The 13,109-nt window shown below is 39.1% G+C and overlaps 2 protein-coding genes across 4 annotated transcripts in view; one reads left to right on the forward strand and one right to left on the reverse strand.

Annotated features, from left to right (window-relative positions):
* Positions 1-50: 50 nt before the first annotated feature.
* On the forward strand, positions 51-12,261 carry TRMT13 (tRNA methyltransferase 13 homolog). Of its 2 annotated transcripts, XM_063298335.1 has the most exons (11): positions 51-210; positions 939-985; positions 1,065-1,131; positions 2,254-2,316; positions 4,700-4,772; positions 5,016-5,122; positions 5,675-5,842; positions 6,070-6,136; positions 9,605-9,679; positions 10,072-10,492; positions 11,044-12,261. In XM_063298335.1, exons 1-11 carry the CDS (start codon positions 73-75, stop codon positions 11,237-11,239), a joined length of 1,422 nt encoding a protein of 473 aa, XP_063154405.1. In that variant the 5' UTR covers positions 51-72; the 3' UTR covers positions 11,240-12,261. The 2 variants fall into 2 exon arrangements, with proteins under 2 accessions (XP_063154405.1, XP_063154406.1); XM_063298336.1 differs by lacking the exon at positions 11,044-12,261 and having other exon boundaries at positions 10,268-10,446.
* LRRC39 (leucine rich repeat containing 39) overlaps positions 10,563-13,109 on the reverse strand; it is a 20,278-nt gene continuing 17,731 nt past the window's right edge. Inside the window, exons 9-10 of one of the 2 annotated variants that reach the window (XM_063298341.1) lie at positions 11,453-11,527; positions 10,563-11,341 (exon numbers count right to left, since the gene is read on the reverse strand). In XM_063298341.1, coding sequence (XP_063154411.1) covers positions 11,481-11,527 — 47 coding nt within the window. In that variant the 3' untranslated portion in view covers positions 10,563-11,341; positions 11,453-11,480. Of the gene's footprint in view, positions 11,528-13,109 lie in introns of both variants that reach the window. The other variant, XM_063298340.1, reaches the window with a different exon arrangement.

Raw genomic sequence — 13,109 nt, forward strand, 5'->3', positions numbered from 1 at the left:
GAGGCAGGAAGGGCGGGGAACGGGCCACGCGGCCAGGAGGGGGAGGAGCCGCAGCGGCGGCGGCGAGGCAAGATGGCGGTGGCTTCGGTTGAAGCGGCTTCTCTTTCTCAGCCGGGGCGATGCGCCTATTTCGTGGAGCGGAAGAAGCGCTTCTGCAAGATGGTCCCAGCCCCGGGCAGGCGCTTCTGTGGCGAGCACGGCGCTCAGGAGGTAGTAGAGGAGAGCGAGGGAAGCCGCTGGACCACCTGGAGCAAAAGACCCGTTTCGTTTGTAAAAATAAGGGCCCGCTTGGTTTTGTTTCAATAAGCTTCCAGTTTATCTTTTCTGATATAGGCAGAGTGAGGAAGGAAATCCACTTTGATTCAGATCAGGCCATCTGCATTTCATTTAAGTAGAGGACAGACACGCACACACAGACACAGAGTATGCGAGAAGATGTCATTAGGCTTCCTGGTTCATACCGTTTCATCTCTATTTCCATCCTGTGTAAAGGTTCCATCTGCTTTGTTCCATCCTATATTGGAAATTGTCCTGATGATTGTGAATGTGATTACATGGGGCATGTTATGCTGGGCTAAGTGAGGCTGGCTTAGTTTCTGTGCTAGAGAGCATAGAGAAAATGTTGCCATCTGCCAGGAAAACCAGTAGAAGTGGAAATAGGCAGTGACAGAATCCAAACAGTTTTTAAAAAACAACAGCAAGCACCCTTGGATAACTTTTTCACAGAAGGTTTCTCTTTCACACCACCTGTGATTTAAGGCTCATTTTGAGACAACATACTGTTGATTCTAATGTAACTCAATTATGTTACATTTTGTTTTTTATATTCCATTATGTTGTATGTATGTATGTCAATTGGGACTCAGTTCTGGGTGGGGTGGAGCTGAGAAAGGGTACGATTTTAAGTTTTAGTAACTTGTTTATATTTTTTTAACTAGGAAGACCATAAAAGGAAAAGAATTCCTTGCCCTTTGGATCCAAAACAGTAAGGAAGATTTGATTGTGTGATGTTTTTTTAAAAGAATGATGAATAGCATTGCTAGTTTATTTATTTTTAATTTTAGCACTGTGTACGAAGATCAGCTACAAAAACACTTGAAAAAATGTAATTCAAGAGAGAAGCCAAAGCCTGTAAGTGTCCTTGAAACTGCCTGAATTAAAGTGGCCTTTCTAGGGGTATACAAGCAGAACTGCCTTGTGCAGTAATGTTTCTTTCCATTAATACTCTGATGAAAGTGAGGATACTTCCAGATGGAAGCATCACAGAACCACCAATCAAATATATTGTACCACTATTCTACTTTCCCATACTTAACTGATATTCAGAGTTAAGAAAGACTGGAAAATTTGTGGAGAAACATGGGAAGGTTGCAAATAGAAGGTAGTGTTATCTGAATCCTTTATACAATTCAGTGAATTTAGCCAGATAATTACATAATGAAAATCTCATCTGGAAACATCCAGAGTCTGTGTGCAACCTATATGGGTCTTATGTATTACAGCAGAGCAAAAATCATTTACAGAGGCAGGCCCGCAACTAGGGTCTGTCACCCAGGGCAAACATGGATTCTGCGCCCATTTTGGCGCCCCCCTAGTGTGGCGTCCGGGGCATGTGCCCTGCTTGCCCCCCCCAGTTGCAGCCCTGTACAGAAGCTTCCATTAAAGCCATGAATATCTTTTTTAAAAAAGAACTTTATTAATTTTCAGAGTATAGTTAAAATACAAAATATAGAATATAGAAAAGCTATATTATTATTTAGTCCTGTACTCTAGCTTTTCTATATTCTATACTTTGTATTTTAATTAAAGCCATGAATATCAAAGTATAAGGCAAATCCTTTCAGGAGGTAGCAGCAAAAGCAGCAAGATTTTACAAGGATGTGATTGAAGAAGAGTGAAATAAGGTTGAAAATAATTGGTTTTAAAAACAAAGTTATTAATAAAAATCACATTTTATTTAGTCCAACATTAAAACTTGTGTAAAATTAAAATAGCATTCATAACTTCCTTACACTTCTTACTCTGCTAAAAGAAAAGAATAGTCCTTGGTTCACGTATCTGTATACACTTGCCTAAACAGTACTAAATAATAACTTTATGATTGCGTCATGCTGTAGGTACAATCAAACTTCAGAGTGATAAATTATTTTGTTTTTCCTTAAACTGTTTAAAGGTTAATGTGTGTAAACATACTGGAATAGTGAGTATTATAATTAGCCTATAATTTAATATTTGCTCCATATTTTATTTAAGGTCTACTTTGCTAAAGATATTAATGCAGGATTGAAAAACGAAACAGAGCTGTCTGAAGAACAGGTGAATTAGTGTCTTAAATATATTTTGAACTGCTATAAGAGATAAATTCTGCTTTTTAAAAATCTAAATAACAGTATTATTATTGATATAGAACCTGTTTGATGTTGTGATTAAGGTGCTAGCCTAGAAACCAGGAGACTGCGAGTGCTAGTCCTCCCTTAGGCACGAAAGCCAGCTGGGCCACTCTCTCTCAGCCCAACCCACCTCACAGGGTTGTTGTTGTGGGAAAAGAGGAGGCAGGAGCATTAGGTATGTTTGCTGCATTGAGTTGACCAGACAGACAGACAGGATTAAAATTTATTTATTTATCAATCATATTTGTCACCGCCCATCTCCTCTCACTACATACAGTATAATAATACATTCAGTGAGAATGCTACAGGAAAAATACTGTTTTATAGAAGTTGTAGCAATAACATAAATACCCAGATTTGTCCATACTACATGTATATAGCCATTGTTTGTTGCAGAACTATAGTAGCAAGACGGGTGGCCTTGGCAATTATATGTATCTAATGCTGTTTGAGCTGCAGGAAGGACAATCCTGTTTTTAGAATGGGCAGAAGCATATATTTTGCTATGACACCCAAGGGTCCTTCCCCATGGCAGCACATCCAGACCTGGCAGAATCCAGTATGCTGGCTGAAAGAAGTGCTGACTACCCTTGTTCCGTCTTGGCAACAAGCAGAATAGAGGCCATCTGCATGAGAAACGAGGGAGAAGCAGGGTGAGGAATGCCTCCCTTGATGCCACTTACTAACAGCAGAAGATCCCTTACTAACAGGGTCTTCTACTGTCAGGTCTCTGATCTCTTGGAGTAATCACTCCATGGGATTGGAGAGTGGCCCCAGAGTCTTCCCCTCTTTTTTTTTCCACCCTGCTTCTCGCACAACTTGCAAGAGAAGTGAGGAGAAAGGTTTTCTACCTCTGCTTCTTTTGTCAGGGATGACAGGTAAAGAGGTAGAAGAGGGAAAGAGGAGAAACAAACCTCCTTTAACTACAGGAGGTGTTGGCTGAAGAGGCACTTTCTCATACTCTTTTTCTGTGGGAAGAAGTGAAGCACTGATGGAAGAGGAACAGGGAAAGCAGCTCTTCAACCAACAACACCCCTGAAGTAAGGGCTGGATATGTGTCCCAAAAGCCCACTGCAGATGAGGTGTGGGAGTGCCTAAGCTTCAGAGGGGCCGCTTTCCTGCCAGGGATGCCGGCTAAAGGGCTGCTTCCCTTGCTGCTTTGACGTGGTTCCAGCAGGCTTCTGTGACATCAATGGATGCTTATCAAAACCACCCATACACTGCAGATTCAGCCTTTAGTTCATTGGGAGTTGGCAGAATTACTGTAGCTGAAGAGCCTCTTTCTAATTTGATGCACCTAATCTGTATATGTCCAGCAGTCTAATGGGAGACTACTGGAAATATGTCAGAAATTGTACTGATTCAGCCCTTCAGATCAGGCACTGCTGTGCCTGTTCTGCTGAGGCTAGGTGGGCATCTTTACCTGTGGTAGGGGTGGCTAAAAAGCCCTCTTTTTCCATATGCATATCCCTTCCCTTTTTTATTTACTAACTCTGGGATAGAACTGACAAATAAGAAGCCCTCCCCTCCCCTTTTCTTGCCATCCCTCCAAACTCTTCCGGCGAGGGATCTTTTGCCAGCTCTGGCAGGATGGGAAAGACAGCTCTCTGGCCCAGTGGGAGAGCCCTGAGACTTCCACTGTCAAAAGGCAAAGGACCTGAAAACCAGTGGCCAGAAAGCAGAGGGGGGGCCTGCCTGCAGCATCCTCAGATGACCAGTAGGAGCAGAGCAGGTCCTACTCATAGCTTGCCTTGATACAGAGTTCTGTACGGCATGGCTTGTGCCAGAAGAAGCTGAAGAACACTATTTCTGGAGCAGCTATTATAGATAGAAGCTGCCTCTGTGGTGAGTCAGGGACCAGTTGTAGGCAATGTCATCCATTATATATTCCTGAACTGGTTTATACTGTATCTGTTTTCCATGTAGATGGATATGGGATTGAGTACAAATGTTTGTGTAGCATGCTAAACGCTCAGGATTCAAAGATGACATCAAGAGTTGTAAAACAGAGCAGAGCATAGGATACAACACACCTATCCCCAAATAACCTGATGGCTGGATATGGTTTCCCTTATTTGCACTGAGAGATTGAAAACAAAACAAAACAAAAAAAGAAGTGCTCTTCCACTCCTGTGAATTGTACTGTATTTATTACTATCCTTGCCTTTCATCTAATTATATTTTCTAGTCAAAGAGGATTGGATATTGTTGGGATCGGAACAAACATGATACTGTTTTTAAAGCTTATTTTTGCTTTGCATTGATGGGTTTATATAAATAAAATAAGAAATATTCTGTGATCATTCCAGCAGGTACCAATTTCTGCACTTTCTAAACAAGAATTAGAGGGCTTAATTAGGAAGCTAAGAAAAGCAAGTAACAGTAAGTATTTTTATATGGGTAATCACACTATAATCAATGAAATATTTAGAAATAACTCTTATAATTTAATAGCTTTAGCTATGTATGAGAATTACATTGTAAAGTTATTAATACTAGCAGTTAAAATTTTTCAGAGTCAGATACTAGTTTTCTCATACAAGAGCAACAGCAGATATTTGGGATAAAATTTATGTGATTAACTCAATTGAAACTCAAACCAGAAATCCTACATTCTATTTTCAGCTATAAATTATGTACTTAAGGACCAAATCCTTTCTCATCAGGCCTTACAAGAGGCCCTAAACGATTCCCAAAATGGAGATGCAGCTTTTAAACATTTGAAGCAACAGGTACCTGTCTTGCAAAAAAATGTTTAGTACAGTTTCTTGTACTAAAGAAATTAGTATACTTTCTAGCTGGTGAATAGCTTTATTGTCACTTTTAAAACACTGATAATTTTATACTTTATGCTTCTTAATCTCAGTTTAATCTACTACCACATTCACTAGAAATTTCATAAAAGTATTGCTGAATCTGGTTTTATTTTTGTTTTGTGTATTCTGTGAAGGAGCTGTTCAGGGGGGTCTTTGTTCTAAGTTTCACATGAGGGAAATGAAAGTTTTGTAGTAAATGCTAAAAGGAAATATCAGCTGAAAGGATTAGTTTTATGAATCTACTGAAAATAATATAACTTTAAACTTGGAGTAATAGGTCATGCAAACCCTAAGGAAGACAGTATAGGAATAAATCACAAAGCTTATTCATGTAGGAAGAATTTACAATTAGTAATAGAGTAAGAGTTACAAAAATCTATTGCTGATTTTAGGATTCATTAATGCTTTAATTCAAGTAGTACAATGTATATCTTTGCTGGTTCATAAATAACAACTTGATGTCTATAGGCTTCTATATTGGGTAACATGGAAAGATTGCATTTGCTTGGACCAGGGAACTGTTTCGTTGAATTTGGAGCTGGACGGGGAAAACTATCCCACTGGGTGGATATAGCTTTACAGGATGCTCAAGATGTTCATTTTCTTCTTGTTGAAAGGGCACCTACCAGGTTCAAGGTAAGGCAATTATTGCTATAATGTGACAATTAACATTTTAATAAAGAAGGGTATCAGTTCAAAAAGTAATTGCAAAAAAAAGTTTTAAATCATTGGATTTGCAATCTTGCCAATAATACCATCAACTGGTGCTAAACACATTTGTCTGGGTTCTAAAATACTACCAGTTTGGAACAGATTCTTAAGTGGCCAATACATCATAATAATTTTTAGTTCTGACCTCACAGGTGGATGGCAAACACAGAAAACATTACTTTGAGAGGCTTCAAGTTGATATCCAGCACTTGTGTTTAAGTAAGTTGCTTAAAGGTCTCTGTGTGGACTCTGAAAAACAGTGCAAATGATCATGGTTGTTTTTTTAAAAATTAATGCAGGTAGAGTTGTGTTCACTGTAGCTATGATAGAAGTGCAGTGGCTAGAGAATTGATTTTGGATGCCAAGATTCTTCTTGCTCAAGTATAAGAAAACCTGGATATTGTTAAGGATTAAAGCATTATCTCAGCCTTGGCATAAATGAAATGAAACACTGTTCTGTGGTCTTTACATACAGTGTTAAATACAACTGTAACACATTCAACATTTACTCTTTGTATAGTGGCCAGCATTTGCACAATTCTGTAGATTCTGAGTTTCCCCCTTTACTGCAGTGTAAGTAACCACTGTAAGCTTTATAAATTGTACTATGATGGGTATAAAGAAGACACATACTACTACTTTTCTTGCATGTGTTTGCATAAGCAATCTTGAAATTCTGAAATATTAAAAATGCAGGAATGAATGCAGATTAAGTGTGTTCAAAAGATGGATAGTCTCACATTTTTTAGAATAGGATTTTAAGAGTCACTGTCATGTTCGCCGTTTCAATGTCTTTGATACATCGTAACGTTTCGCATGTCATTAGCCGGATGCGTGTTTCATCTTTCTCGGGAGGATGGGAGTACTTATCTTTTGGCTTTGCTCTGGAATGTATTTGCATTATCTACTGCGCTCAAGGTTACTTTCCCAGGCTAGCAACTCTGACGATTGCTAGCACCTGTGCCGGGCGGGGCTGTTACGAGGGAGGCGGGATACGTTTGCACCAAGGGTTTAAGTTTGTATTTGGCGCGCTTTTGCTCATTCTCAGCTTTCTCTGTATTTGCCTTTAGTTCCTTAATAAATCAGATTTCATATAGCAGCCTCTTGTGAGTCTGAGTATTTGGGCTAGGGCAATCATTACAGTCACCATCTATTGAAATCATCATCTATCTATAAGTAAAAGACTTAAAACATAGCTCTTCAGGAAAAAATACACAGTTAAGATAGAAATCCGTAATTCTGTATAAACTGAACTATTAGAAAACACTTCCCAAAATCTTTATTTGTATTTCTGGTGCTAGTAAACAGTAGGGGTGTGCACGAAACATAAAATAAATCTTGTTTCAAATCTGCAACAAATAATTGCATTCCGTAAGTTCTGCCATACTGTTTCAGATTAGCAGAAACAGCACCAATATTGTGGTTGTGGTTTCAGGCAAAACAGACTGATCCTGGTGGGTGATCCAGGCTTGGTTTTATTGAGTGGGCTAGCCTGATGCACATCACTGCCTTTTCCTCCCAGCATGATGCATCTCAATAGCCCCACCCACCTCCCCAATCCTCCCAGCATTTTCCTTCCCTCTGTTTTCCAGCTGCCACCAGCATGCCCTAGAAGGGCCCGCAGCCCCCCCCCTCAATCTTCTAAGTGTTCCCTCCCTCTCCTTAGTGGCTGCTGTCATAGCTTTTTTTGCCTCCCCCCCCCCTTTCTATCTAGAATAACTACCTGTCCTAACAGTCAGAAATCACACTGAGACGAGGAGTAGGTCTCTAGTGTTTATTACTGCTACATAAAACAGAAAATCCTAACAAACTGAAGAAGCGTGGGAAAAACCCAGACATATAAACCCCAAAAGCTAAGGGGGGTCTGATCTGTGTCTCTTTGAATGGCTGCTTAATTCCTCAGTACTACGCATGTGTTTTCCACCCTGGATCAAGGCCCCCTCCTGCTCGCCATCAGTACTCATGACATCACCCTCCCTTCCAGATTTACATTCCATTTCAGCCCCCTCCCTTCCAGATGTTTGATAAGAGCCTATGTCTGCTTCTAAGCTCCCATGGGAACTGGGCAACGATGGAAAGTCTTCAAAGGAAAACTCCTCCAAGGACGAATCTGTGCTGCTCTCCGGGTCTGATAACTCTTCTGGCCCAGGTGGCTGCTGCTGGAAAATAGCTAGATCATTAGAAGAGTCGTCCCCCCTTCCCCCTGGGAAATGCAAACCCGAGGTGGAGGGCTGTGGTTCCCCCCCCTCCTGTTGCTTTGCTTGAGCTTCCGAATTTCCCGGCTGGCAGTGACCTCTCTGATCGGGTCGTCAAAGTGTGCTCGGAACCCTGCCAAAAAGTTCTGGTAGTCGTTGAGAATCGGGTCGTTGTTCTCTACCATGGGAATAGCCCATTTGGCTGCTGGTCCCTTTAGCAGACTTAGGATGAAGGTGACTCTGGTTCTGTTGGTGGGAAACTCTGCCGGTCTGCTGTCGAAAAACATTGTGCACTGTGTGAGAAAGGTTCTCAACTGTCCTGCTTCTCCAAACTTCTCTGGTAGACTGCTCTGGGATCCCAAGACTACTGGCGGAGTTGCTGCTGCTGCTGCTGGCGCCGGTTGTGGGTTAATCGGAGCTGGTTGTTGTAACTGCTGTAGCATGGCAGCTTGTAATGTGTTAACCTGTAGGTCTACCTGTTGTTGGTGTTGCTGCAGGGCTGCTGCCAATTGTTGGATGGCGAGCCGAATTTCTTGGTTTTCTGAAGACATTTCCAAATGTCTCCCCTTTAAATTCTTTGTTCCTCCCTCTTTTGATGGGAGTAGGAGTTTGTTAGGATTGATGTCCTAACAGCCAGGAACCACGCTGAGACAAGGAATAGGTCTCTAGTGTTTTATTACTGCTACATAACAGAAAATCCTAACAAACTGAAGAAGCGTGGGAAAAACCCAGACATATAAACCCCAAAAGCTAAGGCGGGTCTGATCTGTGTCTCTTTGAATGGCTGCTTAATTCCTCAGTACTACACATGCGTTTTCCACCCTGGATCGAGGCCCCCTCCTGCTCGCCATCAGTACTCATGACACTACCTTATGGAACAAAACAGCCCCGTTTTATTCTATATACCAAAACATCTGAAACCTGTGTATTTCAGTTTGGGCATGGACTGCCCAAAACTGTTTCATGCATAGAATTATTTGCACATGGAACACTTTGCATATTTCTTGTAATCATGGACCAAGATAAGTAAGTCAAATAATGCTGTACTGCATATCCTAGAAATGGACTATTGTGTGGGCTTTCCATATTCTGCTAGAAAAGTGCTTGTGGGAACCAGAATGCTGAATAGGATGGACTCTTAATCTGATTCAGAAGGTCTTTTATATTTTTAGATTTGATAACTGCTTCCCTTCTGTGGCTGTTGTTATAAGAATCTGATCAAAACTAATCCATAGTTCATATTAATATTATACCTCAATTAACATTTAAATTAAAACTGACTTTTCCTCTGGTGGTGTTTTACGTATAAACCTAGCAGCATGCCTTACCTTGAGCCCTCCAAATCTTTTGACTTACATGTTCCATCAGCACTAACAGGAATAATGTTCAGGGATAATGCAAGTAATTGGCCAAGAATTAAGTTGAGGAAGGATGATGTGTAATGTTCACAAAGATGATAGCAGAATATATTCTGTCTGGATTTTTTTGACAGGTAAAGTACCTCTTCTTCTGGAAAAGAAACTACCTCTGATAGGAATTGGAAAACATCTGTGTGGTGCTGCAACAGGTACACATTGTACAGATTGTTCATGTGATGAAGATAATGTAATAGAGTCATTAAAAAGATAATTAAGTATTAAAAGGCTTATAAACGGCTTTCATTCATGTACACACACTTGCTAACATACATTGATTACTGTTGACACTTGTGTGCAAAGCTTATTGAAGTCAATAAACATGCTTAGTATTATTAAACAGTAATACTAAAGAACTAGCTTAAAATGAATGCTACATGATACATTTGTGTCGAAAGTAAAACAAATGTGATTTAAAGTGCTTGATAGTATGGTCCAATTACAAATTTTATAGAATTTTCAGTTACATTAATATATGTGTGCATGTGTGTATTGATATTGCGTGGAGCAATTAAAAATAAAAATAATCCTTCTGTATTCACAGATCTTGCTTTGAGATGCTTAGTTGACACCTATGTGAAATTTTGTACTGAAGAAGAGGAAGGCCCAGTAACTAAACGCCTCAAGACCGATGGAACTAACATAAATTATCATTGTCCTGACAAAATGCATAACAAGTGTGTAACTGAAAACTGGAACCCTGTAGTTGGAATTGTTGTTGCACTTTGTTGTCATCACAGATGTGAGTGGAAGCATTATGTTGGCCAAGATTTCTTTACAAGAGTAGGACTTGGCCCAATGGAATTTAATTTTTTTAAAAGAATGACAAGCTGGGCTACTTGTGGCATGAGAGAAAGAACAACAGAGACCACCAGAAGTGGCATACAAAATAAAGAACGAAGAAACAAAGATGAACATGATCAAGATGATATAAATCCTGAATGCAATTTGGATAGTCTTCAAGGGTATGTGGTCATTTTCAATCCAATTGTCAGCCCCACTAGGTAGACCAGACCAGGAAATTAACTCCACAGGAAGACTAAAACTACTTTTATTGAGATTTATTATAATAACAGACTATCGCAAGTCTGATTGTGCTGTACCTCCCTTACCTTCTGATACTCCAGTGAATTAGGGAGGCATTTGCCTGAGCCACTTCCAAATGTTATCTCATTGTTCTGGACTTAAAAAATGTTTTAGCCCCTTTTGCCGAGGTAACTGTTCTTGCATATTTCCATCAAGGTCATCTTCCTTACTCTCTACAACAATAGGTTTCCAAAAGAAATATATTATATTAAATATTTTTACTGCCAAAATATATTTTATCATTTAATGCAATTACAAAATTTAAAATTGGACTAGTCTTTACTTAATTAACATTTATGTTACAATAGATTAGTACAATACAATAATTCCTTGATTTTAAGTTGGGGGGAAAAAAACAAGCTTGAAATAGAGTGCCCCAAAGTTAGTGATAGTATTTTCTAAAGTGTTCTTTTTTCCTTTTTGGTTTTAGGCTGCTGACCACTGATGAACGAAAACAGATAGGTCACCTTTGCAAACTGTTGATTGATCATGGTCGGATTAAATACTTAGAGCAGAGAGGGTATGAAGCTGTGTTGCAACACTATACGGACTCAAGTGTGTCATTAGAAAATGTTCTCCTGACAGCTGTTCCATCTCCATCTTCATTATCTTCCACAACTGCTTAAAAGCTGGAAAAGGCCTTCCAGAAGCTTCACTGCCTCCAGAACTTTTGCAGATTTGTAATGTCCAGAATTGTGCTTAACAAACTGGGGATAGTTTACAGTGTCCTTTGAGATCAGAAAAAAATGGACCAATGAGTGGATAGCTCAAGATATTTATTACAACAGATCTGGCTGCATATCATTTTCTCTGTGCTCCAAAAAAAGTGTAATAGTTACCATATTAGCTTGGTGTTATTTTTGTTCTTCAGTCAGTGGCAGCAGCAGCACCTGGAATATCACTTTCCATATTTCCTGAAAGAGAAATGTAATGTTTGCCAAGAAACACACATTTTTCAAAAAATATTCCAGCAACTTTTTAAAACTTAATTTTTCAGTATATCTGTATGAGGCTTTCAAAAGTGTTTTTAAACTATATTTTTACAGAGGATCGAGGCATTTATCTAAACTGACCTGTGGGCCAAGCATGACGTTATTTTTTACAGTCCTTAATGCTTGTGCACCAGCAGGTGGCGTTTCCTCTCCTTTCCTCTACTCTTTGTGCAATGCCCATTCTTCCCCTGCAACTCTCTTGAAGAGAGGGTGGTTTTTCTTTAGTTCTGTAGTACAAGAGAAAAGGGTTAATCTCTCCTGAGCTCTGTGATCTCAGTCCAGAGTCTCTTCTCCCATTTTTTTTTTAAAAAGGAAAAAGCACACATGTATTACTACCAGCTATATATTGAATATAACATTTAGGTTATATTCACACATAATGGTTAATCAGGATGTTTTAATGGTTTGTTGATTGAACCATTGCAGCATGGCTCACACATTATAGTGCTAAAATGAACAATGTTAGGGCTCTGGTTTATGTATCAGAATAATTTACAGTTCAAGATAGGATTGGGTAGGATCTCAACTTTTAAACACTAAAATACCATAGTGTCAAGGACATTCTACTATCACAAACTTGCCTTTATTTTATCCATTCTTAAAATACTGTAGGTCACTTTTGTCTGATTCAGGCAATATTAAAAGAGGTAATGTTGCTTGGTGGTGTTGGTTTTTTTACTTTAGTGTGAACCAATAAATAAATAAACCTATCCATTTTGGCTTCATGCTTTCTATGCACAAGGCTACTATTGCTTGTTCAACAAACCATCATTGAAAAACCTGGTTTAGTATTATGTGTAAACTCAGCCCTTAAGAGTTGGCTTAATATTAAGTTTGTTCATATATGAGGAACAGTGTATCTATGAAGTAAGTTTCTTCTGTGTGTTTAATTCATGTTTTCCCAATGAATATTTAATGCAAGTTAAAATAAGTATTTATGGATTGGATTAAATGAAATCCATTGTGATATCCATTGTCCCTCTGGTGGGAGGAGATGGGTAGTGACAAATTTCATAAATAAATGAATATTAGTGATACAATAAAGTTGTACTGTCAACACACCGTAACACTCATTGCAGGAGAGAATAGTTTCCATCACTATTCAGGTGTGTTTATTTCTAAAAGCTCAGTAATGGCATTAAATGGCTGTGTGGATAGAAAATGATTGGAATACTGACCTACTGCAGCTACAGTTTTCCTTGCATGTGGACTTTCCAATACAAATATTGGGAGGATATTCATTATATTACAATAATACAATAATTATATGATTATAATTATTGATCTTGGGAAGAGCTTGCTCTCTTTCTGTCTTCATTCTACTGTGGAAACAGCCATTAGCCAGACCATTGGTTGTAATAACTTCTCTGGTAATGCCTAGTTTTGAACTTTGGTTATTTGTACGTCGTCATTGATCCAATACTGGTACATACTGTATAACGGATGGCATTAATGATGCCGCTGATAACCAGCTTCCCAATGTTTTTCAAATTAGAAGTATCTT

The sequence above is a fragment of the Candoia aspera genome, chromosome 3 (genome assembly GCF_035149785.1).
Source record: "Candoia aspera isolate rCanAsp1 chromosome 3, rCanAsp1.hap2, whole genome shotgun sequence".
NCBI lineage: Eukaryota > Metazoa > Chordata > Lepidosauria > Squamata > Boidae > Candoia > Candoia aspera.

Excerpts from the sequence above, each read along its gene's own strand:
- TRMT13 (XM_063298335.1), top strand. The coding sequence starts at position 73 with ATGGCGGTGGCTTCGGTTGAAGCGGCTTCTCTTTCTCAGCCGGGGCGA. Across the intron at positions 2,317-4,699 it reads CAGAGCTGTCTGAAGAACAG|CAGGTACCAATTTCTGCACT; the intron begins GTGAATTAGTGT and ends TGATCATTCCAG. Across the intron at positions 5,843-6,069 it reads GGGCACCTACCAGGTTCAAG|GTGGATGGCAAACACAGAAA; the intron begins GTAAGGCAATTA and ends CTGACCTCACAG.